At 38.9% G+C, this 26,628-nt stretch overlaps 1 protein-coding gene and 1 non-coding gene across 2 annotated transcripts in view; both read left to right on the plus strand.

The window, feature by feature from the left end:
• Window positions 1-26,628, plus strand: part of Ranbp9 (RAN binding protein 9) — a 74,893-nt gene that overhangs the window by 10,131 nt on the left and 38,134 nt on the right. The window contains exon 2 of the mRNA XM_048348446.1: window positions 7,344-7,455. Coding sequence (XP_048204403.1) covers window positions 7,344-7,455 — 112 coding nt within the window. The remainder of the gene's footprint in view (window positions 1-7,343; window positions 7,456-26,628) is intronic.
• LOC125354076 lies at window positions 10,039-10,146 on the plus strand. The gene has a single exon (XR_007211459.1). It is a non-coding gene; the product is annotated as a U6 spliceosomal RNA (small nuclear RNA).

The following is a 26,628-nucleotide window of genomic DNA, read 5'->3' on the forward strand; positions in this document are numbered from 1 at the left end:
CTTGAGACTCAGGGCCTGAGCTCTGTCCCTGGCGTCTTCTTGCTCAAGGCTAGCACTTGGCCAACTTGAGCCACAGTGCCATTTCTGGCCTTTTCTATATATGTTGTGCTGAGGAATCAAACCTAGGGCTTCATGTATATGAGGCAAACACTCTTGCCACTAGGCCATATTCCCAGCCCCTAACCCTTGCTTCTTTGTTTGACATATGAAGTGCTTGATAGCTATTTATTTAATTAAAACAAAAATGTGATTCAGAGTTTCTTCTTTCATTCTAGGTTGGTGATTTAAAATTGTTTTATTATTTTTAAGTAGTTGTACAAAGATTATCATTCAACAAATTGGTTTGAGTACAATGAATTTTGATCATTGTCACCCATTCCATAATTCTCCCCCCTCTCAACCCAACCAGGATTTATTTTATTTTTAACAAACAGTGCCAGTTGCTGGTTCAGATACAACAGGAACTCATATTTATTGCTGGGGGAATGCAGAATGGCACAGCCCCTTTGGAAGATGGTCTGGCAGTTTCTAGTAAGCCTAAACATAATTGCATCATACTTATAGTAGTATAGTATAGTATTTACATACTGATCTAAAAACTCATGCTGACATGGAAAACTGACAAGGCCTGTGGCCTTGAGCACACTAGGCAAGTGCCAAACCACATGCTTCCTGTGCTCTACAAGCTATTCTCCATGGAGTTACAACCTCATTTTTGCATGTGAATGTTGATAGCAACTTTATTCATAATTGCTATAAACTGGAAGCAACCAAGATAACCTTTCAGTGACCAGTGAATGGATAAACTATGAAACATTCATACAAAGGGATATTAATAATGATAAAAAGAAATGAACTAGTCCCACATGTATGAATCTTAAATGCACACTGCTAGATGAAGGAAGACAAAAAAAAAAAAAAAAGGCTAGGTAACCTGTGATTTTATTGTATGACATCCTGAAAAAAGTACACTGATTGAGACAGTAAAAAAATGAGTGGTTGTCATGGCCTGAGGAGAGAAAGAGAAAATTGAGTAAACAAAATGGATTACTGCTAGGTCAGGAGATTCTCTGTATGATACTGTAATTTTAGATGGATAATTGTAAGCCTTTGAACACTTATAGAACTTCACAGCACAAATGGCCTTAATGTGTACAAAGGTTAAAAATCATTTGGGACACAGGCAAAACTGGCATATTATGCAAAATGTGATAAAATAATTGAATTACAAATGCATGAGGCAGTCTCAGGGAATGGGGGGTGGGGGATGACCTAAGTAGCTTTGGAAATTAATTGGAGTCTAAAATAACGGAGTCTAAAAATAATTGAGTCTAAATTACGAGGCCAGCTTGAGTCTAAATTAATGGAGTCTAAAATTAAGGCAAGGCAAGGTGCTGATGGCTCACACCTGTAATCCTAGCTACTCAGGAAGCTGACACCTGAGGATCATGGTTCTAAGCCAGCCTGGGCAGAAAAGTCCATGATACTCAATACCAGTGAAACACCAGAAAACCAGAAGTGGCACTGTGGCTCAAAGTAGTAGAGTGCTAGCCTTGAGCAAAAGAGCTTAGAGACAGCACTCAGGCACTAAATTCAAGCCCCATGACCAATCAAAAAAATAAATTGAAGGCAAAGCATACTATACAAGCATTGAACTCTAGTTGGTAAAGTTGTTTCCCATGGTCATAGGAGCAAACTTCTCATACTGCTGGACATGAGTACTAGAGCCAAACAGGTAAATGGATATGCAGATCGTGGCGGTTATGTTTTTCATGGCTGGAGCAGAATTCATAGATAAGCCTAAGGAAGGGGTAGGATGTCCCATGTGGTTATGAATTAAGAGTTGGAGACATTAGTATGAACTCATATAGCTTGATTTAGACAGGTGATCGATCACCCAGAAAAATATAAGTGTGTATATGTACACATATATCCTTGCTCTTATCAATGAGAATGTCTAGATCCAATGACATTTTGGTAACAGTGAGCACACTCAGCACTCAGGTCTTGGGTTTTAGCAACTCTTTTCTTTTTTTTTTTAAATTTAATTTATTTATTAATTGAACACAATTTTTTTTGACAAGGTGTTGTGCAAAAAGGGTACATTTACATAGTAGGGCAGTGTGTACATTTCTTGTGATATCTTACACCCTGCTTTTCTTTCCCTTCTCTAGGTCAGGTAGACATATATACAATGTACAATGTATCAAGAACATATACAGTAGCCACGTGGCCAAGCCCAAGAAAATTCGCCTATGGCTTTAAATGTAATGTCGATATTAGACAATATGTCGACAGTAGTCTTAATATGAATGTACATACTTAGCTTTTGAGCTATTGTATTCCACTGAGAGGTCAATTTTTGACCTTTATATGTTGAGGAGTTGTTTGGTTTTAGTTACATACTGTTGGGTCGCTGCCCCAATCCTGTGGGAAATACCATTTGACAAGCAGTTTTTGGTTTCACAGACCTGGTCTCTACTGTCTCTCCATCTCCCTTTCTTAACAGTCATCTATCAGGGAAATCATGCCCCTTTGTTTTCTGTGTTCTAGGCTTGTCTCGCTCAACATTATTTGTTCGAGTTCTGACCATTTCCCTGCGAATAACAATATTTCACCATTCCTAATCGCTATGTAGTATTCCATTGTGTATAGGTACCATATTTTTTGGATCCATTCATCTGTGGAGGGGCATCTGGGTTGTTTCCATATTTTGGCTATTGTGAATTGTGCCGTGATAAACATGGAAGTACAAATGTCTTTTTGATATCTTGGGACTTGCTGTTTAGGATAGATGCCTAGGAGTGGTATGGCTGGGTCATAGGGTAGGTCTATATTGAGCTTTTTGAGAAACCTCCATACTGTTCTCCAAAGTGGTTGTACTAATTTGCACTCCCACCAAAACTGGAGAAGGGTTCCGTTGCCTGAGTTCAGAGTATAGGCCATTCTAACTGGGGCGAGGTGGTATCTCAGGGTTGTTTTTATTTGCATTTCCTTTACTACCAGCAATGTTGAACATTTCCTCATATGTTTATTTTAGCAACTTTTTTCAATAAAGCAAACAGTGTACCTTACAGCAATGGCTGATTCTATGATTATGGCAGAAAATGTAAAGGTAGGTATCTTTTGGGGTCAGAAAGTAATGAGAGCAACCTGGTACTGGTGGCTCACATCTGTAACCCTAGCTGATCAGGAAGCTAAAGTCTGAGGATCTGGTGATTGGGGTTAGAAATTAGTGGGGGAATTGGAGGAAGGAAAGTCCAGGATACTCTTAATTTCAATTAACAAAAAGCTGGCAGTGGAGGTGTGGCTCAAGCAGCAGCCTTGAGTAGAAAGAGCTAAGGGAGAATGCCTGATCCTGAGTTCAAGGCCCATTACTAGCATAAAAACAAGTAAACAAAAACATCTAACAAGGGTATCTTCCTATGATGGAGACCAAATGAGAAAGCTTCCAGTAGCCAAAGCTGGAATTGTTGGAATAATATAAAGTAATGTTTTATTATATATAATCCAAACTATATATACATGAGATGCATGAATATACACTGGTTGAGGAAGCATATTAGCACTTTGTAATTTGTAGAGTTTGGATTTTGTACAGGTAGCTGAGCACAGTGGCAAGTTGAGAAGCTTCTGAAGTACTGCATTGTAGACATGCATATGTTTCTATATGATACCAAGCTTTTTTTTTTTTAAACTCAGGGCTATTTTGTAACTTTTTCTTAATTTATTAATGTACTATGAAAAGCTGTTATGATCCAAGTGATTTTTTTTTTAATGCTGTCATCTTAGATTCTCACATTAACTAAGTGTGATTGGGCTAATTTGTATTCAAGCAGAGTTGTATTTTGAGGCAGGACAGATCACATTAGAACTTACTCCAAGGGGAAATAATAGGTAATTTCAAAATCTGGTATGTGGTTCTTGGATGAAAGCATTGAAGTTAGTTTAATGAAAGGCCCAGGAATTAAAAACAGCAAAAATAATCACAAGTAAGTGTATGTTAGTGTCATCTAAGAGATAGACTTATGCTGTGATAGTATGCATAGAGAAGGTAAGAAAGACTATGAGGAAGGAAAAATTGAACTTTGCTTCTAAAAGGCTGAGAAGACCTAAGTAGAGTAGAAGACCTAAGGAAGGCAGAGTAGAACTTTGCCATTATGGAGAGTTATAATAGCACATGCAAAGCCTGTCTGATCGGCATGTTGAAATGGAATTGGGCTGGTGTGGCTACCAGAAAAGAAGGTGGAAAGTGCTGGGAACAGTCAAGATCAAGCAAGATTTTTAGGAAGGAGTTGTTTGCCTAGACCAAAAGGGAGTTGTAATTTTGAGAGATTTTGAAGATGGGAAGGTTGATTTCTGTTTCCAGAAAGATTGACTAGCCTGTTGGAGAGTACTTGAGTTAGGTGGGCTTTATTCAAGTTTTTTCATTTCAGTTAAATGGAACCAACAGTTAGTTTTAGTGAAAAGAGCTAATCATGCTGGCCTTAGAGTTTTGAAGTAGTACATTGATTTCTTTTTTAGAGCTATGTAGAGAATACTTAATATGAAGAACTTTAAATTATAAAAGTTTTAAATTTTGGTAGTATGTGTTTTTTTAACTTACAGAATTTAAAGTATTAATTTGCATCTGGTGAACATTGTTAGAAATTGGCAATATTTTTCTGATATTAATAGTCTCATTTAGGAAGTAGTATGAGTTTTAAAAAATCTTACATCTAAGCTTCTTTATCTTTTCAATTGAATAAAAATTAAAATAAAAATGAAGAGTCTCATTTGTCATACAGTCTGGCCTTGACCTTGCAGACCTCCTTCCTCAGCTTTTTTTTTTTTTTTTTTTCCTGGTTGTGGGGCTTGAACTCTGGGCCTGGGTACTATCCCTGAGCTTTTCAGCTCAGGGCAAGTTAGTCCTCTACCACTTGAGCCACAGCGCCACTTCTAGTTTTCTGGTGGTTAATCGCAGATAAGAGTCTCCCAGCCTTTTCTGCCCTGGCTGGCTTTGAACTTCGATCCTCAGATTTCAGCCTCCTGAGTAGCTATGATTACAGGTGTGAGCCACCAGCACCTGGCCTTCCTCAGCTTTTTTTTGTTGTTGTTATTTTGTTTTTTTGCCAGTCCTGGGGCTTGCACTCAGGGCCTGAGCACTGTCCCTGGCTTCTTTTTGTTCAAGGCTAGCGCTCTGCCACTTGAGCCACAGCGCCACTTCTAGCCATTTTCTATATATGTGGTGCTGAGGAATTGAACCCAGGGCATCATGTATACGAGGCAAGCACTCTACCACTAGGCCTTATCCCCAGCCCCTTCCTCAGCTTCTTGAGTGTTGGGATTACAGCTGTGTATCCCAATTTGAAATAAATCTGTCATATTCTCACATTTACAGAACTTTTTTTTTAACAATGTCTTAGTAAAACATAATAAAATATAAAGGGGTCCTGACTTAAGATTTAATATTGTAGTACTTTATAGTTACTTTTACATAACAAAAATGTGTGAGATTTTAATTCATACATGGATATAACACATGATTCTGCCAATTTAGTACCAAGTATATAATCTCTGAAAGCTACATTTTAGAAGATGAGATTAATACCTATTTCACAAATGTTGAATGGGAAAAATCAATACAAATGCACCTAACATTGAGTCCTTGTTTACCCTCAAACGTTAGTTTTCTTTTTTGTCTCAGAAGTAGCAGGAATAGGGGCTGGGAATATGGCCTAGTGGCAAGAGTGCTTGCTTCATATACATGAAGCCTTGGGTTCGATTCCCCAGCACCGCATATATAGAAAACGGCCAGAAGTGGCGCTGTGGCTCAAGTGGTAGAGTGCTAGCCTTGAGCAAAAAGAAGCTAGGGACAGTGCTCAGGCCCTGAGTCCAAGCCCCAGGACTGGCAAAAAATAAAAATAAATAAAAATTTAAAAAAAAAAACTTAAAAAAAAAAGAGGTAGCAGGAAGTGATCCTAGAATGCTTACTGTACTAAGTTCTTCAGAGATCATACTGGATTGGACTTCTTGGATTTCAATCCTAGCCCAAACTTGAGTTGGAATTTTTGCTCAGCAGCATTACAGGGCAAGTTTCATCTTCTGTGGAAAGAGCACTTACATCATTGTAAATGATGGTAAAAAAGCACTTGTTTCATGAGAATTTATAACTATATTGAACCTAGTACAGGTTCAACTATATTGAACCTTACACAACGTGTGTTAACTTTTTTGGAATATTTTATTATTGTAAAGTATTGGTTAGAATTCCATAAGTCAGGTTATGAGTAAATACATCTTGGTTAGTGGCACCCATTTCTTTGTTCTCCCTCATTTCCCCCTTCCAAACCTACCCTCAAGTTACATAGTTCAATTTTTATACAATGTACATTGAATATAGTGATTGAGAGTTAACTATTTTTCAATAACTCTTGAGATTGTCAATATTACTTTCAGTATTGGTCATCAGAATTAAAATTATTGGTGCGTAAAGTAATGTAGTTGATTTGGGACTTCAGTTCGATTCGGCTAGGATTTTTCTTTACATTTCTATGTAACTTCCTTGTTTTAAAACTTGCATTTTATTTGTACAGCCAGGTATTTAATTTGCACATATTTTTTTACTGCTTTTGTAATTGATTAAACACTTAAAAGTGACTATCATGCATATTTGTGCTGTTATTTTTTCTTGCTGCTTAGCTTAGTGGAAATCTCCTACCTACATTTGTTAAGACAGTTTTTTTCGCAGGCCTATGTATAGCTACTACTTCAGATTTTATCTTCATAACCAAGTTTATTGACTCTCCTTGGCCACAGACCTAATAGATTTTTTTGGTTGTTGCTCATAACAAAAAGTGGGAGGCCCTGAGTTCAAACCTTATACTCTTTCCTCCCCAGTATATGTACATGAAAGAAGAAAAGGTAAATAAATAGTGCTATATTTCTTAGTAGGTTGTTATTGACCTATGATTTTTTTTTCTTTTTTTGGCACTATTGGAATGTACCACCATACCTAGTTTTTAATTAGTTGAGATAGAGCCTCAAGATAGAGCCTTTTTTTACCCTGTCTTCAAACCTTCATCCTTAAGATCACAGCCTTCTAAGTTGCTAGCATTAGAGTGTCATCAGCCAACAAGCTTGGCCATATTCTGAAATCTTAGTACACTTTTGATAGTGTGAACAGTTCTGTGATTAATAAACTATTTTTGCATGCTGGGTTAATTGTGATAAGTGCTGTAACTTAAGTATTTAAACTGTTGGAAGTAGCAAATAAACTTCATTCCAAAAATGTATTCCTGAATTGGTTAACATTTCCACGTGTGTGTCTCACTTGCCTTTTTCCCTTCTTGTTTCACATGTAGGTCATGGTAAAACTCCCAAAGATGCTGCATCAGTTCGTGCCACGCACCCAATACCAGCAGCCTGCGGGATTTACTATTTCGAAGTGAAAATTGTCAGTAAGGGAAGAGATGGGTAAGTATAATTTTGGTAGGAGAATCATTGTTTTTGGTAATTATTTTTGTTCTGATTCATAAGTGTTGATAAAATTAGAAAGTTCTAATCTTGGAAGTTTTGATGTTCACAAAGTAGAATCTGAATATTACAGATTGTGTCTGGTTCTGACTAAATACTAAGTTTAAGCTAACTAAAGCTTGAGTTTGATTTCAACTGAGATTTTTCTGGTAGTTTTATTACTAAAATGGAGAGTTGGGGTTAAGCAATAGGACAATGTCTTAATTGGACGACTTTTTCTTAAACTACCTATTTACTGAATTTTGTTGAAAAGCTAAATCCTCTAAAAGCTAGTGAGCCAGGTCAGTAGGTGTTTTGTAAGTATTTTGCAGAGGATAAAGTTTAGGATTTTGGATTCCACTTGGAAAGTGTGTGTATGTATGCTGTTGACAGAAAGAGAGCCCCAGTAGCAAGGATGTGGTTTAGAAGTTTCAAAATAAGAACTGCCTGGTAGGTCTTGGAATCAACTTTGATATTACTGCTTTTCAACTTGGGGTTGTGTGTACATCAGGAAGACTTATGGGGCTATTGAAGTATTGACAGCTTAGGCCTTATCCCAAGAAGAACCTTATCAGAGTTTTCAAAAGTAGAGCTTTGGACAAGACAGGCATTTTAAGAATGCTTCATGGGGATTTTGGTGCGTATCATCTGTATTTAAGAACTATGGAAAGTCATAGTATTTCCTGATTCTTCATTATGGCACCAAAGATGGTTTTAAGCATTTATCCAGCTACCAAGATAAAAATTGGGCTTGTTGGATAAGTTGACCTATATTTGAACACCTGTAAGTATATCCAGTAGATAATTCTTTATTTGCTAAATATATCAGTGTCAGCAATATGAAAAGTAGAAACAGCCTTTCATTTTAACTTCCTGTTTTCCTAGCAAACAAAAGATAAAATCAGAGATGCCAGTGATAAAATGGTTGTAAGAGAAGGGTGAAATAAATCACCTGGTTGTACTAATTTCTAACTTTAAAACTGCATACTCAGGAAGCTTATTTACTTATTTTATTTATTGTCTATGCCAGTCCTGGGACAGGATGTCCTTGAACTCTGGCCTACATGCTGTCCTTGAGCTTTTTTGCTCAAGGCTGGTGCTTTACCACTTTACCACAGCTCCACTTGTAGCCTTTTTGGTGGTGTATTGGAGATAAGAGTCTCATAGACTTCCCAGTCCAATCTGGCTTCATACTGTGATCCTTAAATGTCAGCTTCCAGAATAGCTAAAATTACAGGTACGAGCCACCAGCAGCCAGCAGTACTTTATATTATTTAACTCCATAATGCTGATGTTGTTGCTCATGATGATTCTCTTTACTTTCACTCTATTTGTGCTATCTTTTCATGATCTTGACCTTAGTTTTTCATGGTTGCAAATACTCCCAGGAGTCTCAAATCTAATCCTGTATCCCAGGTTATTCCCTTGAGATCCAGACAGATACATCTGTGTAGATGTTCATATTTGGATGTCCCAGAAGAGGCATTTGGCTTGAAATCTGTTTTCTCAAACTTTTTGGTAATGATTTCACTGTTGGTAAAACCTTCACCTCTTTTCTGTCTATCTCTAATGCTTCTTTCTTTGCTTTGGTTAGGTTTGGTACTTTTATCTTCTGTATTAGGTTGCTGTTTAACTGATCTTCCAGTTCCATGCTTATTTCTGTTACTGTTTTTTTAATATAGAACTGAACTGTCTCCGTGTCTTTGTTGAGATCATTTGGAACATATGATGCCTGAAGCTAAAATCTAAAACTTCTTAGCAGGGTCCTTTGTATAACTACTTCTTTTGTAATTTTTTGCTCTTGTAGCCAGAATCTTTCATCCTTCTACTTTTTTTTTAATATTTTTTTTATTATCAAACTGAATTACAGAGAGGTTACAGTTTCATACATTAGGATTAGATACATTTCTTGTACTGTTTGTTACCTCATCCCTCATTCCCCCCTCCCCTCATCCTTCTACTTTTTCATTCATTCATTCATTCATTCATTCATTCATTCATTCACCTGTCGTGGGCTTGAACTCAGGGCCTGAACACTGTCTCTGGCTTTTTTTCACTCAAGGCTAGCACTCTATCACTTGAGCCACAGCTCCACTTTTGATTTTTCTATTATGTGGTGCTGAGGAATCAAACCCAGAGCTTCATGTATATGAGGCAAGAAACTACCACTAGGCCATATTCCCAGCCCCTTTTCTTTTATTTGAAATTAGGTATATTTTACATATTGTAACATTAATCTCTTTTAGTGTGTGGTTCTATGAGTTGCTACAACCACCATATTAAATTGCATACTCACTCCTTTGTAGAAAAGCTTTTTCCCTTCCTTCAGCCCCTGATAACCACAGATTTTTTTTCAGTCTCTATATTTTAGCATATAAAGTACTATGGAATCAGGTATGCAGCTTTTTTTTTCTTTCTCTCCGCCAGTTCTGAGATGTAAACTCAGGGCTTGTGTGCTGTCCCTGAGCTTCCTTTCACTCAAGTCTAGCACTCCAGCCACAGTTCCACTTCCTCAGATTTTTTGATAGTTTAGTAGAGATAAGAGTGCTCCCTTTGGCAACACATACACTAAAATTGGAATAATAACAGAGAAGATTAGCATGGCCTCTGTGCAAGGATGATATGCAGATTCCTGAAGTGTGCCATAAAAAAGAAAGAAAAGTCTCACAGACTTTCCTGCCCAGGCTAGTTTCTGTTATCCTTGGATCTCAGCCTCCTGAGTAGCAAGGATTTAGGATTTTAGCAATCTCAGCATAACGCATTTGAGATTAATCTCTGCTGCTGCATATATTGGTAGAATACTGCTTTGTATTGCTGATTGTGTGGATGAGTTTACTTGCTCACTGCCTAAATGAAGAATGATTTTTGGCAAATATAAACACAACTACTCTCAGCATTTCTGTGTAAGATTTTCTGTGAACCTAAGTTTTCATTTCACTTGGGCAAGAGTCTAAGATTAAGATTGCCAAATGATAGCTTTGTAAGAAACTGAGATACAGTAGTGGAGGTATGGCTTAAATGTTACCAAGAGTGTTAGCTTCGAGCAAAAAGCAAGTATGGAGGGAGGGAAGATGAGAGATAAATGAGGGAGGGATGTAAAAAGTTGGGCAAGGAATGTAATCACTACCTTGTGTATGTAGCTGTAACTCCTCTGTATATCACCTTGACAATGAAATAAAATTAAAGAAAAAACAAAATGATTAAAAAAAAGTCAAGTGGGCTGGGGATATGGCCTAGTGGCAAGAGTGCCTGTCTCATATACATGAGGCCCTGGGTTCGATTCCCCAGCACCACATATACAGAAAATGGCCAGAAGTGGCGCTGTGGCTCAAGTGGCAGAGTGCTAGCCTTGAGCAAAAAGAAGCCCTCAGCCTTGAGCAAAAAGAAGTGCTCAGGCCCTGAGTCCAAGGCCCAGGACTGGCCAAAAAAAAAAAAAAAAAAGTCAAGTATATGTACAGGGGTTACAGTTGCTTAAGTCACATAAACAGTACATTTCTTTTCAGCCAGTATCACCCCTTCTTTTGCTATCTTCCAGTTTTTCTCTCCCACCCTCACCCATAAGTTGTATAGTTCCATTTTCAATACCATATCTAGTGAGTACCACTGCTGCATTTTTTTTACCTTGCTTCCTCTGTATCTCTACCTCTCCATACACCGCCAAGGACATAAAAACAAACAAACAAGACAAAAAGAAAGAAATAGCAACAAAGAGAAAACCTCGTTTCCATTTCCTGGAGTTCATTTAGATAAATATTATTATTATTATTATTATTAATTTATTTATTTATTTTTTGGCCAGTCGTGGGCCTTGGACTCAGGGCCTGAGCACTGTCCCTGGCTTCTTCCCGCTCAAGGCTAGCACTCTGCCACTTGAGCCACAGCGCCGCTTCTGGCCGTTTTCTGTATATTTGGTGCTGGGGAATCGAACCTAGGGCCTCGTGTATCCGAGGCAGGCACTCTTGCCACTAGGCTATATCCCCAGCCCTAGATAAATATTATTTTGTATAGTAAGATACACATATGTATTGTATTTTTGTGTTCTACGAATATCCTCCTTTGGTCTGAGGTAGTTTTGCAAAGTAGCTGTACTAGTTTGCATTTTAACCTGCAGTGTATGAGAATTGTGATGCCTTGCCTCTTCAATAGTACTTGGTATTGTCAGGTTTTTGCAGGTTTTAGAAGTTCGTTTGATTTATAACTATTGTAGTAGTTACTACTTTTCCTTAATGACTGATGTTGAAAAATCCCTAGTTCTTGATATTAGCATAAGATTTGTCATTCTGTGATTGCACACATTGCTAAGATTTCTAGTTCTCTTGCATGTGTCCTTTCCTTTCTCCTTATATATTCCCCTATTTACCTGTCTGACTCATCAGCCTCCTGCACTCACTTCTCCTTTACTGGGGTCTGAACTGGCGTTTAAAGGCACTCTACAGCTTGAGTCATATATTCAGTTTTTAAGACCTAATTTTTGGGGGAAGGGTATCTTGGGGTATCTTTTAGCATTTTTTCTTTCTCCAAGGTAATATTGTGTCTTTTTTTGTGCCATACCTCTCAGTTTTGGCAGACCTAATCATTTCATAGGAAATTTTAAGGAAAGGTCAGAACAGTTTTAAAACAAGCATTCAATTGAATGAATAAATGAATGGGCAAGAGGCAGTATACTTGTTTTCTGTATATTCTTTTTGTTTGTTTGTTTGTTTTGTTTTTGTTTTTTTGGCCAGTCCTGGGCCTTGGACTCAGGGCCTGAGCACTGTCCCTGGCTTCTTCTTGCTCAAGGCTACCACTCTGCCACTTGAGCCACAGCGCCACTTCTGGCCATTTTCTGTATATTTGGTGCTGGGGAATCGAACCCAGGGCCTCATGTTTACAAGGCAAGCACTCTTGCCACTAGGCCATATCCCCAGCCCGTTTTCTGTATATTCTTGGAACAGACTTTCTTTATATCTCTGGTAAAATTGTTGAACAGAGTTGTAAATCCAATTCAGTGCATTTGGAAGGGAAGAACAATTAACTTATAGAAGAGAAGCATCTATCTCCCCCCGCTTTCCCCCAATCTTGAGGCTTGAACTCAGGGCCTGGGTTCTGTCATTGAGCTTCTTTTTGCTCAAGTCTGGTGCTCTACCACTTGAGCCACAGTGCCACTCCCGGCCTTTTCTGAGTAGTTTATTGGAGATAATAGTTTTGTGGACTTTCCTGCCTAGGCTTGTCTCAAACTGTGATTCTTAATCTCAGCCTCCTATGAGCCAGCGGTGCCTGGCTCTATCTAATTTTGACCATATAATTTCTTTCTGGAGCTGTGTTGAACATCAAAGAATTTGCTTTTTCCTAAAATCCTAACATCTTTTTGAACAGTGGACCAAAAAGATGAGCTGTTTGGAAATCTTTTGTTTTCAATGATGCATGCTTACCTGAGAGTTTATTTTTTGAAGAGTAGGTGTACCAGTGAGTCTTGAACTTAGGGCCTCGTTCAGCTTGCTTGCTTAAAACTAGTACTTTTAACATTTGAGCTATGCTTCTGGTTCAGTATTTTGCTGGTTAATCAGAGATGGAGTCTTAGGACTTTTCTACTGAGATTGGCTTCTAACCTTGATCCTTAATGTTTTAGTGTCCTGAGTAGCTAGGATTACTGCTGTGAGCCACTGGTGCCTAGTTATCAGTAGATTTAGAAAAAGGTTTATATCTTATGAATGAACTTTCTCAGCTTAGGAATTTCATTCAAGTTTAAAATTATATGTACTAATTTTAGGCAGTGGAGATACAGTTAACTCTAAATGTTAGAGATAAAGCTTTTAGCTGAAAAATTTTAGAATAATTTATTGAGTGATATTTTCAGCCTTTCAAAGAAAACATTGATGTCATTCTTTGACAGTGATTCAGGAAAAGCTGGCAAGTAATTCATCATCAGTTCTGTGGTGGTAAAACCCAGGAATATTGCTTTCAGAAATTTGTTTTTTAAGGGGAGTAAGAAAGAAAGGAAGTCCAAACTTCCTTTAATGCCTTCTAGCTTTAAAAAGCTCCAAAACTGGAAAAATTGTTCTAGTTTCAGTTGGCTATAGACAGCAAATGGAAACGTAGATGGAAAGTGTGAACAAAAAGCAATATGTTAAATACTTGCTGAACACATTATATGGTCAGCAGATAAGCATAAGAAAGATGATTCTATATATGTCCGAAACTCAATAAGCACATTGAGTGATATCAAAAAATATTTGGAAAGTGCATTAGGGCTGGACAGAGATAAACACATTATTCAGCTAACTTTAGATTGTGGTATTATATACTAAATAAAAATTGAAGTATATATGGAAAACTGTGGAGAGTTCTCAAAGAAGTGGTAGTTACTATATTTTATAAAGTGAATAAGAACATGGGAGGTTTGTTGCTGAAGAGTGTTCCAGACTCTGGTATGTAGTTTGCATAATATCATGGGAAGAATGGAAACTATGGTCTTTGGCAAAAGTGTAACTCATTGTTAGTTGTGCTTTGGGAAGATTTTAGTGAATTTACAGAACTAAGAATGGAAATATATATATATATATATATTTATCAGAATGCCATAGTGTTCTAAAATGGAATACCTAACAGATACAGCCCCCAGTCTTTTGAGAAGGAAAGTTAATAGGGTGTCTGTATTAGACAATATGAAATAAGGATTAGGAGGAGAATATACTATGTGATGGCAATGGGCAAGGTGGCTACAAAGAGAGGTAGAAGTTAGGTCATTAGACTATTGCTGAGGAATGGACAGTGATAGAATTAAAGAAAAAAATCAGAAATGGCTTAATTTGTTGACTACCTATTACGTGCCAGAGACTATGCTGAGAAGTTAGAAGGATAGGGAGGAGGCTGTAGATGTGGCTGAAGACAGAGTTGCTGCAAAAGTACTCTGGTGAGAAGAGAACTGGACATCTAACTCTAGTAATAGACATATGAATACACTAGAGAAGTATGGAGGAAGATACCAACTCAGTTGGAAGATGGGGTGGTGATTAAGAGAGACTTCATAGGAAACTTGTATTATAGTTACAGAAGACCTTCACCTCCTTCTTTAGACGGGTTTCTTGGGTATCCTTCCTGAGTGTATAAGTACTAAAGAGGTAATACTTCTTTCAGGAGCTGATGAAGTTCTTTTTGTTGAGAATTATAGTGGAGATCTTACCCATGCCGCTCATTAGTTCTGTCATGTATTTTTCAAGAGACTCTCGTTTATTATTTTATTTTTATTTTTTTGGTTTATTATCATTATTTATTTTTTTTGGCCAGTCCTGGGGCTTGGACTCAGGGTCTGAGCACTGTCCCTGGCTTCTTTTTTTGCTCAAGGCTAGTACTCTGCCACTTGAGCCACAGCGCCACTTCTGGCCATTTTCTGCATATGTGGTGCTTGGGAATTGAACCCAGGGCCTCATGTATATGAGACAAGCACTCTTGCCACTAGTCCATATCCCCAGCCCCCAGACTCTCGTTTATTTAAAAAAAAAAAAAAAAAGTGCTGCCAGGTGCAGGTGGCTCATGCCTGTACTCTTAGCTACTCAAGAGGCTAAGATCTGAGGATCACTGTTCAAAGGCAGCCCAGATGGGAAAATCTTGTCTCCAATTAACCACTAGAAAACTACAAGTGGCACTGTGATGTAAGTGGTAGAGCACTAGCCTTGAGCTGAAGAGCTCAGGGACAGAGCCCAGGCCCAGAGTTCAAGCCCCACAACTGACACCCCCCAAAAACAACAAAAACAACAACAAAAAAAACCAACCCGCCAACCTCCCAGAACTAAATTATTCATTTAGCATATCTCTTAGGGTGCATGGCTCATAGCAGACCTGTGGCTTCTTGGTAGAGCTGGTGACAGATGCCTGGTGCATGGCATATTCATATGTTGCTGCTGCTGAGGTCCTCCTTAGAATATACCCTTTTGTAGTTGTTGTTGTTGGTTATGGGACTTGAACTTGCAGCCCAGTTGCTTTCCCTGAGCTCTTTCGCTCAAGGCTAGCACACTACCACTTTGAACCACTGTGCACTTCTGGTTTCTGGTGGTTAATTGGAGGCAAGAGTCTAATGAACTTACCTACTCAAGCTGGTTTTGAATCATGGTCCTCAGATCTCAGCCTCCTGAATAGCTACGATTACCAGTGTGAGCCACCAGCTCCTGGCTAGCACATACTTTTTGTGCAAGGAATGCATCCATCTGCTCTGAAACTTGTTAACAGACATTACCTTTTTATCTTTCAGGTGCTAAATTTAATAAGCAAGGGAATAATATGGTTGGATTTGCATTTTAGTAAGGCAACTCTGAGGGTAATATGGAAAATATATCTGAGCCTGACATGCCAATTTTTAATAATAAATTGAGGCTTTAATCTGTAGCAGGGTTAGTAAGGTTAATTTCTGTCATGTGCTGTTTGACTAGGATAATGATCTGATAATGCATCCTTAGGTGATTTTATAGTTGTATGAACATCACAGCGTACTTGTACAACAGTGGGCTATGTAATTGTTTTATCATATATGTTGTGCATGCCATCTTTTGACTGAAGTGGTTATGTGACATGACCATAGGACTGTAAACCCTTCAAAACTTGATTAGGAAAGGGTTAGAGATAATGGGTCAGGGGGGAATGAGGGACGAGGTAACAAAATAGTACAAGAAATGTATCCAATGCCTAACATGAAACTGTAACCTCTCTGTATATCAGTTTGATAATAAAAATTTTAAAAAAGAGATAATGGGTCATGGATCAAATAGCTGTGTTGCTTTTGTGGGAGAAAATGCTTCCCAATTCATTTAGAAGTAAAGACTACCAGATGGTCTGAAACTATCAGGAAAACATGACAAAGAAAATTATAATTTTGGGCTGGGAATGTGGTTTAGTGGTAGAGTGCTTGTCTACTATGCATGAAGCCCTGGGTTTGATTCCTCAGTACTGCATAAACAGAAAAAGCTGTAAGTGGTGCTGTGGCTCAAGTGGTAGAGTGCTAGCCTTGAGCAAAAGAAGCTCAGGGACAGTGTCAGACCCTGAGTTCAAGCCACAGGACTAGGGAGGGAGGGAGGGAAGAAGGGAAAGAGGGGAAGGAAAAGAAGGAAGAAAGAAGAAAATGATCATTTTGTATACATATTTTAAGCATAGTTGTATTTTTACAGGTTTTGTATCTTGTATTTACTATTGATTTATTTATATCTACTTATTACTATGTATTTTTTTTTTTTTTACATAGTTACAAGCATTTTCCTACAAGATCAAAAGTTGTGATTTGTGGGCTGGGGATATGGCCTAGTATACATGAGGCCCTGGGTTCAATTCCCCAGCACCATATATACAAAAAACGGCCAGAAGTGGCGCTGTGGCTCAAGTGGCAGAGTGCTAGCCTTGAGCAAAAGGAAGTCAGGGACAGTGCTCAGGCCCTGAGTTCAAGGCCCAGGACTGGCCAAAAACAAACAAACAAAAGTTGTGATTTTTAAAAAATGTATATGTGTCTTTGTCTAGGTATACTCTGTTGTCAGACTATTAAGGTACATCCATAGTCGTTATGATGTTAACTTAGGTTCAGTGTTCTCAGTAATCCTTATTCATGAAATCTGTCCCTACTTCCTTAGGAAAGATTCCTTGAGATGGAATTATTATTTCAAAAGAAAGGGTATGCACATTGCCAAGTTACTCTGTAGAAAGATTATTTTAATCTACATTTGAGCAGAAGAGACCTTGGCCTATCTATGTGTAATGTCAGAAGAAGTTAATGTGAGTTGGTGAGAAGATTAAAGGGAAGGGAGTTAAGTTTTAGGTGTAAATTAGCAATATAGAATATATGCTTTGGAATTGATTAAAACTTAAGTATCACAACTTTTATAAGCTTTTCTTGAGAACTTTTATACCTCCAAAGAAGGCGCGCCTAAGTTACTTGTAAAGTTTGGCTGGTAAGGAAACGGCCACATTGTTGAAGCAGAGAAGAGTTTATTGGGGGGAGCAAACTGCAGGCCCGCACAGGATGGAGGTGCGTGGAGATAGAGGGGAAGGAAGAAAAGAAAGAGGGGTGACTTGAGTTGCACTGGATTGTATAGGGAAAGGCAGGAGGTGGACCACAGGGGATAAGGAAGTGATTGCAGATCCTGGGGAACCTTGTGACCCGGGTGCTTCAGAAAATGACCTCAGTCAGCAGAAGTGACCTCAGAGTGGGGTCCTTTGCTGACTCACAGTTAGATTGACAGTCAGTTGAGTACTGTTTTCCAGCAGGTGAAGAAGGGGAGAGAGGCTGTTCTCCTGGACAGACCTAACATTACTTACCTATTTTGTGCTTTCCATTTATAGCATTTAGTCATAATTATTTAAGAGCTGCTTTCTTGTTCATGTGTCAACTCTTGGTAGGGGAGCACAGATTTTTGTCCTTTTCATAGCTTTGTCTTATCCTGTGTTACTTAGTAAATGTTCATTGATCAGAGAAATAAAACAAAAAATAAGTGAATAAAAAAGTAAAACCTAGGGAATCAGGTTTATACAAATAGTTTACATATGTAGTTTCATTTTGGTCTGTGTACTTAGCTGCCTAGGGCAGGAAATTTGAATTGTGTGATTGATACAGAATAGGAAATTATGGGTTAGGGACATTGGAAGACCAGTCATAGTTGTTGTGGTTATTGGTGAGGGTTAAATGGTCTGCTTTAGTATAGGTTGGGTAAGAAAGAAGTGAAATCAACTCAGACAAAATGGACAGATTGCATATTGTTGTACTTATGTATTTATTTAAGTGGAATTGGGGTCTGAATTTAGTACATTTTTCTTGCTTGACTGACACTTGTTGAACTACACACTAGTCCTTTTTTGTTTTAGTTATTTTGGGGGAGAGTCTTTATTTTTTGCCCTGGCCCGCCTGGACCACTAGCCTCCTGTTTACACTTCTGTGATGATAGTTTTCTGTGAGAGCCCATCAATCCAAGCCATGAGACCCCAAAAGGATTGGGAGGATGGAAGGCCTCCTCCCAGAACTCTCAGAACTCTTTAGTTTCCTGGAAAGGTTTTCAGTCCTGACACAATGGGAACTCTGACTTTTATCCTGGGTGTGGGCCAACTCCACCCAAAACTGTGTGGGAGCCTGGAAGTAGACTTAGGTTTATGCAAATTGTAAGCTGTTTACAGTTTAGCTCTGCTTCCCAGAAAAAGAAGGTCATCTACCACTTGTGCACAAAATATTGTCACCTGTAAGTTTGTACCTTCCTTGCGCAAGACCAGTAAAACCCTTGGCTAATGGAACCTTGGGATCTGAAGCTGGAGGAAGTACAGGTCCCCTAGCACCCCAAACCTCAGTCCCATGGTATGTTCTCCCTTATTGAGTTGCTCCTGGTAGGGGCGGATTAAGGGACACTTGGCCGGTTTCTTCAACCATCACTTACAGTTTGTTGGCTGAGATGGGCTCTTACTAATTTAGGCTGGCTTCATCCTATAATTCTCCCAATATCTGCCTTCCTAATAGTTGGTGATACAGGTTTACATCACTGTACCTGATCATATTGCTGATTTTAGTTAAGAAGGGTCATAGGATCCAGTGCCAGTGGCTCACATCTGTAATCGTAACTACTCAGGAGGCTGGGACCTGAGGGTCTTGGTTTGAAGCCAGCTTAGGCAGGAAAGTTTATGAGACTCTTATCTCCAATTAAGCACCAGAAAAGCCAGAAATGTAGCTGAGGCTCAAGTAGTAGAGCAAAAAAGCTTAGGGATAGCAACCAGGCCCTGAGTTCAAGTCCCCCAAAATGAGGAAGGGGGGAACACTGCTAGAAAAGAAATGTACTCATTACCTTATATAACCAACTCCTCCTTTACAATTAAAAACATGAGGTAAGATTTCTGAACTGGAGTTGCTGAAAATATAGAACATAGTGAAAGATGATGTAAGTGAAGTGAAGCAAAATTATGAGTATTTCTATTGTCTACTACTGTATCCAAACTATGTACAGCAGTGCTGGGTACAACATAGGTACTGAGTAAATACAGTAATAGATAATTAAAATGGGTGAGATAATGTCTTTTCTTATGCTTCTAGTACTGTGCACAGTAGGGTCTATATTGGTATTCAGAATTTATGGAATAAAGAGATTGTGATTTTTGTATTATTACTTTACATGTAATTTTTTTTTTTTTTTTTTTTGGCCAGTCCTGGGCCTTGGACTCCGGGCCTGAGCACTGTCCCTGGCTTCTTCCCGCTCAAGGCTAGCACTCCGCCACTTGAGCCACAGCGCCGCTTCTGGCCGTTTTCTGTATATGTGGTGCTGGGGAATCGAACCTAGGGCCTCGTGTATCCGAGGCAGGCACTCTTGCCACTAGGCTATATCCCCAGCCCCACTTTACATGTAATTTAAAACCAGAAAGTAAATAGGAGGTGAATTTTGGGTGGAGATGAAAATGAGTTATTTTATGTACTTCACAAATGTGAGGAAAGTGACCTTAAGTTATATAACAATCCTATTTCTCAAATGATCTGTGAGGTGGTTATCTTCAGCACAGTTCAAGTCTTAAATCATGTTTATATCTTGTTGCAGTAGTTATTTTGTATATAACGAGTATAGGTTTTCAAAACATTTTTTTCCATTTAGAAGGTAATTCTTTTTTTTTTTTTTTTTGGTGCTTATATTGGGCTTGAACTCAAGGCCTTGGTAAAATCACTTAGCTTTTTTGCTCAAGGATGATACTCTACCATTTCAGCCACAGCTCCACTTCTGGCTTTTTGGTGGCTAATTGGAGATAAGAGTCTCTTGGACTTTATTGACCATGCTGGCTTCTACCTGCAATCCTTCGATCTCAGGCATGAGCCACTAGCATTTGGCTGTTCTTAGAGTTTGTCTTAATTATTACTTAAAATGGAAGATAAATGAATAAATACTGGAAGTCAGTATCAGTCTATTTTCCATTGTTATAATGGAAGGCCTGGGTACTTGATAAAGGACAGAGATTCATTTAGGTCACATGTTTGATGGTACCATTAATTTGACCTGGGGCAAAGCTTTCCTTGGCTGTATTAGGTAGGAGAAATCACATGATGAGACAAGAGGCCAGATAACAGTGAAGCTACATTTACTATTTCATGACAGCTTTCTTGTGACAACTAAATAGGGCCACTAAAACTGTTCTCTTCCTCAGGTAGCTCCCCCAGTGGCCCAACCAACTCACAATGGTCCCACCTCTTAAAGTTCTGTCACCTCTTATTACTCTGGGGAACCAGACTTGGAACATATGCACCCTTGGGGAACAGACTAGACCTAAGCCATAACAGACCAACTTAATAAACCTAGCTAAACCTTAAAAGGTGGTGTATTTATATACCTGTGTATATAAATCTATGCAGTTAGGAGTTCCTTGTGTATTTTGGATTTTAGGCCTTTGTCAGATGTATATCTGGTAAAGATTTTCTCCCAGTATGTTGGCTGCCTTTCTGGTTTAGTAACTATGTTCTTTGCTGTGCAGAAACTTTATTTTGATATAATCCCATTTGTTAAGTCTCCCGCTCATTCATATGTACATATATACATATATATATACACACACGTATGTATATACCTTCTACCTTGTTATTCACTAATAGGTAAGAGGAGAAGGATGTACCTGAAGGGCTGATGAATATAATTACGTATTTCTCAGCTAAGAACAAGTTTCTGTTTGCTGTTCTTTATGCTTTGGGAGGATTGAATAGAAAAGAGAAAGTATAACAGACAGGAAAGTGTAATGGAGTCCCCTCAAGGGAGGGGACCACAATGTAATGGGGTCCTGTGGGGGGGGGGAAAATCCCCCATCCTTCCAAGAGTCCACTCAGAGAATCTCCAGCAAAAAGATGATAAAAAGATGGATTTATTGGGGAAGTAAAAAGTAGACTGACCTGCCAGGATCGCAGCCCAGACTCGGGAGCTGAAACTACGACCATAAAAAGCAGGCTGGCTGGTCAGGGCCACAGCCCATACTTGGGAGCTGGGACCGCAAGCCCCTGGCTGCACTCATGGTGGGGTTAATAAAGGCAAACACCACATGGTCAAGCCTGCCACATGCAGGTGGCGAATGAGGTTGTTACAACACTTACAGAGCATGCCAGGTTACACGCAGGTGGCCAATGGAGTTACAGTATGCCTTATAGCAACTGTTAGGGCTCACATGATGCAGGCGGATATGCCTACTCATGGGAGGGCATAGGTTTAACATTGAATGTTCCACTAAGGTGGTCAAGCAGTTTACACAGTCTTATCATAGCTAAGGGGAACTTCCCTGGATAGGGCGGGGGGACATCTTAGCGAAGATGGAGTAGGCTTCTGCTCTCTTTAACTAATCTGAGATGGAGTCAGTCTGACACCCCTGATAGCGCTGGCCAGATCTGACCTCCGTATTACAGAAAGTAGCTGTTTTACTGTCAACATGAGGGAGGAGGTAACAAACAGTATAAGAAACGTACCCAAGGCCTAACATATGAAACTGTAACCTCTCTGTTCATCACTTTGACAATAAATAAGAAAAAAATAAAAAAATAGAGTTTGAGCAGACTTTCATCAAAAATGAGAAGTGTTCTAGGTCTGAATGGAAATACTCTTAAAAGGGAGAGGTTCTCCCCTCCCCCCCTCCTGTGCTGATTCCTTGGGTTTGAACTCAGGACCTACAGCCCCACTTCTGGCCTTTTGTTGGCTAGTAGGAGATAAGAATCTCATACGTTCCTGCCTACGCTGACATTTTGAGCCTTGATCCTCAGATCTTAGCCTCCTGAACTGCTAAGATTACAGATATGAGCCACCAGTGCCCTGTTTTTGCCTTTTATTTTTTTAACCTCAACTCAGTTGGCTCAGATAACCATCTGGTGATTACTGTTAAGTTTTGCATTTTGAGCATGTGTGTATTGAATTTTCTTACAGTGTTTTAAGAGTGTCTGCCCAAAGAATTTAAGAAAAGTTTGTGTGGCTGTGGGATGATGGAAGAGAAAGCTTGGAAGGAAGAAGTTAGTGGCACTCAGGTTTCAGAGAGGGTGGCCCATGCCATACAGTGTCAAGGGAGAAACACCAGGATGGGCAGGAAGTGAGGGGAAACTCTAGATCAGGTTCACTATTGGAGTTTCCTGGGGAAGTCAAAGCTGGGCAGAGGAGAGAGTTTAGGATTCGCAGTTTGAGTAATTTCTAGACCTTTTGAGCTATAGTCATACTTTCTAGTTACTTGGTACATGGTCCTGGGATGACTTGGGGCAGGGGAAATAGTGACTGATATGTTAGATAAGGAGGCAACTTAGATTTGGTTAGTTAATGTAGAAAAGACCTGTTCTTATGAGCCCTCTCCTATCTTTAAGGTAAGAAAGGTAATCTAGTCTCTCCCTGCCCAGCAAACTTTTTTTTTTAAATTGCTATTATAAAGGTGATTTGCAAAGGAGTTAGAGTTACAAAAGTCAGATAAAGAGTACATTTCTTGGGGCTGGGGATATGGCCTAGTGGCAAGAGTGCCTGCCTCATATACATGAGGCCCTGGGTTCGATTCCCCAGCACCACATATACAGAAAACGGCCAGAAGTGGCGCTGTGGCTCAAGTGGCAGAGTGCTAGCCTTGAGCAAAAAGAAGCCAGGGACAGTGCTCAGGCCCTGAGTCCAAGAACCAGGACTGGCCAAAAAAAAGAGTACGTTTCTTTTTAGACAATGTCACCTTTCCCCTCACTCTCTTCCAGGTTGTCTTCCCATTAACACAAGTTGTATAGTTTATTTTCAACATAATGTCTAATCAGTCAGTGCTACATTTGTTCACCCTTTGTCCCTCCATTTCTATGCCTTCCCCTTATACTCCCAGAGACATACAGATGAACAAACAAGATGAAAAGAAAACAAAAAACAGCAACAAAGAAAAAAACCTCTTGTTTCCATTTCCTGGAGTTCATTTTGATAAGTAGTATTTTGTATAAGATGCACACAGGTATTAACCCTTTGTGTTCCTCTCTTGAGTATCCTCTTTTGGTCTTGCTGTGTATGAATGCCTCGAGTACTGTATAATTTATCATTTTCCTGTGTACTTTAGATCTAGCTTTTGCATATGAGAGAAAACGTGCTGTTTGTCTCTCTGAGCTTGACTTCACTTAATATGATTTGTTCTAAGTCCATCCATTTCCCTGCAAATGACATACTATTCTTTCTAATGGCTGTGTAAAATTCCATTGTATATAGGTATCACACTGTTTGGATTCACTCATCTATTGTAGAGCATCTGGGCTGTTTCTGCAGCTTGACTGTTGTGATTAGTGCAGCGGTGAACATGGATGTGGAAGTGTCATTATGGCATCCTGGCTAGTGATGCACTTGGTGGATGCCCAAGAGCAGTTATGTCTGGGTCGCAGGGAAGATCTGTTTAGTTTTTTGAGGAACTGCTGTCAGAGTGGTTGTACTAGTTTACATTCCCACCAACAGTGCAATAGGGTTCCTTTTCCCCCACATCCTGTCCAACATTTATTGTCCAAATTCACGATGTTGGCAAATCTAACTGGGGTGAGATGGAATATCAGCGTTATTTTTTGTTTTGTTTTAACTTTTATTATAAACTTCATATATAGAGGGGTTACAGTTATATAAGTCAGGTAGTGAGTACATTTCTTCTTCAAATTCTTTTTCTTTCTGTTTCTTTCTTTCTTTGGTCCTGGGGCTTGAACTGTGGTCCTAGGCACTATCCTTGGGCTCCCTTTTGCTCTAGGGTAGGTCTCTACCACTTGAGCCACAGTGCCACTTCCGGCTTTTTCTGTGGTTGATTGGAATTTGATTGGAATTTCCTGCCTGGGTTGGCTTTGAACTCTGATACTCAGATCTCAGCCTCCTGAGTAGGTATGATTACAGGCATGAATCACCAGCACCCAGCTAACACTTCTTTTTGAACAGTAGCACTTCTTCCCTCATTTTCTCCCAGTTTTTTTCCTCCTGACCCTTGCTCTCCAGCCCCCCTCCTTTCAGGGTTGTTTTGACTTGCATTTCCTTCATGGCTAGGGATGATGAGCATATCCTCATGTGTTTTTATAGTTGTGTTTTTTGTTTTTTTTTTCCCCAGAGCTGAGGACCGAATTCGGGGCCTTGCCCTTGCCAGGCAGGCACTCTTCCGCTGAGCCAGATCCCCAGCTCCCCCCCCCCCCCCATGTGTTTCTTTGCTATATTTACTTCTTCAGAGAAGTCTCTCTCCTTAGCTCCTTGGCCCATTTAGCGATTGTTTGGGTGAGGTTGATTTCTTGAGCTCCCTGTATATTTTGGATATTAGGTCTTTGTTGGATGTATTGCTGTTAAAGTTCTTCTGCCAGTCTGTTGGCTGTCTTTCTAGTTTACTAACTATGTTCTTTGCTAGGTAGAAACATTTCATTTTGTGTAATCCCATTTGCCAATCCTTTCTCCTATCTGCTGTGCCCCTGGGATTCTTTACGAAAAGTTCCTGTGAGTTCTAGTTTTTCTCCTATATCCTCTTACAGTAGATATTCTTTATCAAGTTGAGAAAGTTTCTCTGCTTGTATAGTTTACTGAGTTTTATTTTGTATGTGTGTTGGATTTCATCAGATGCTTTTTCTGCAAGTACTGATATTTCTTCTTTAACCTGTCAATGTTATGGATCACAGTAATTAATTTTTGAATGCTTAATTGGTTTTAAACCTTTATAAATACATGGTAATTCCACATCATTCTGGTATGTATACATATAGGGGAGTACCGTTATACATTGCTAGATTTGCTTTGCTAGTATTTTGAGGACTTTTGTATATGTGTTTATGGAGAGATAATGGCTTATAGTTTTCCTTTTTTGGAATGTCTTTTTTTGGTTTTGATATTAGGGTAATAGAGGTCTCACAAGATAATTTAAGAATTGTTTTTCTCTACCTGTATTTTCTGAAAGAGGTTAAACACGTATTTAGTAGGTATCATCTGTGAAATCATCTGGGTGTGATATTTTCCTTCTTGGAAAGTTACTAATAATTAGCATTTTCATTTGTACTACAGGAATTTGAAGTCAGAGCTTTATACTTACGTGGCCTGTGCTTTACCAGTCCAACCATATTTCCAGCCCAGATTTTTACTGGTCATTTTGGAGATGAGTCCAGCTGAGGTTAAATTTCAATCTTCCAGTTCTTAGCCTCCTGAATAATTAGGATTACAGTTGTGAGCCACAGATACCTGGCTAGACAGTTACCTATTATTGGTGCAGTTTCTTCAAAAGGCATAATAGACTGTACATTCTCCTTTGTAAGTTTTGGTAAATCAAGGAATGGTTCTATTTCATCTATATTACCAAATTTGCAGGCATTGATGTTTTTTGTTTTTGTTTTGGTCGGTTGTGGGTCTGGAACTAGGGCTGGGTCCCTAAGCTCTTTTGCTTAAGGTTAAAGCTCTATACCACTTTGAGCCATAGTTCCACATGATGGTTGGGTGAATGTACATTCTCAAGCCTTTTTCATAAGGATCCTCTCATCCTGTTCCTGAGTACAGAACTCTTGTTTGACCACCTCATAGCAACATAAGAATGTTAGGGAACAAAAATATTTGGGCCACACAATTCTTTTTTATTGTTTCCTTTTCTTTGTCAAGATTTCTTGTCTTTTCATTTAAAATAAGCAAACTTTCCCTTTTCATTTTGATCATGATACCAATAATTGGTAACAGTTTTAATTGCTATATGGGCTATTTCCACCTTGTGAATCTTGTCAGAGTGGTTCTTTCGCTTTTTTATTGAACATGACCATGTTTCCTCGTATGTCAAATAATTGTGTTCTATTACATTATGCATCAGTAGATTTAAAATCCTGAATATAATTTTAAATCTAATTTTAGAGAGCTGTTTTGTCTGCACTGATTATTGCTTCTTAGCCCTATGAATTTCTCTGTTCTCTTTTGCCTTGTCTTTCTACCAAAGTTTATCCTCAAACAGTTCTTTTGTTAAGATAATTCTGTTAATAAACCACTAGTTCTTATATATCTAAAAATCTTTATTTTTTTGTTCATTTTTTTTTGACATTACCTGGGAATTTAAAATTCTTTAGAGGTGGAGAATATGGACCATATAATGTCTGCAGTATCACTTGGCATATGCTTCTCATTGGCAGCCTCTTAACCATCTGCCTGTAATTGAACATTTTATATGGCCTGTGAATGATGTTACCAATATCCAAATGTCCCCAGAACCCAC

This window comes from Perognathus longimembris, chromosome 6 (assembly GCF_023159225.1).
Source record: "Perognathus longimembris pacificus isolate PPM17 chromosome 6, ASM2315922v1, whole genome shotgun sequence".
Taxonomy (NCBI): Eukaryota; Metazoa; Chordata; class Mammalia; order Rodentia; family Heteromyidae; genus Perognathus; species Perognathus longimembris.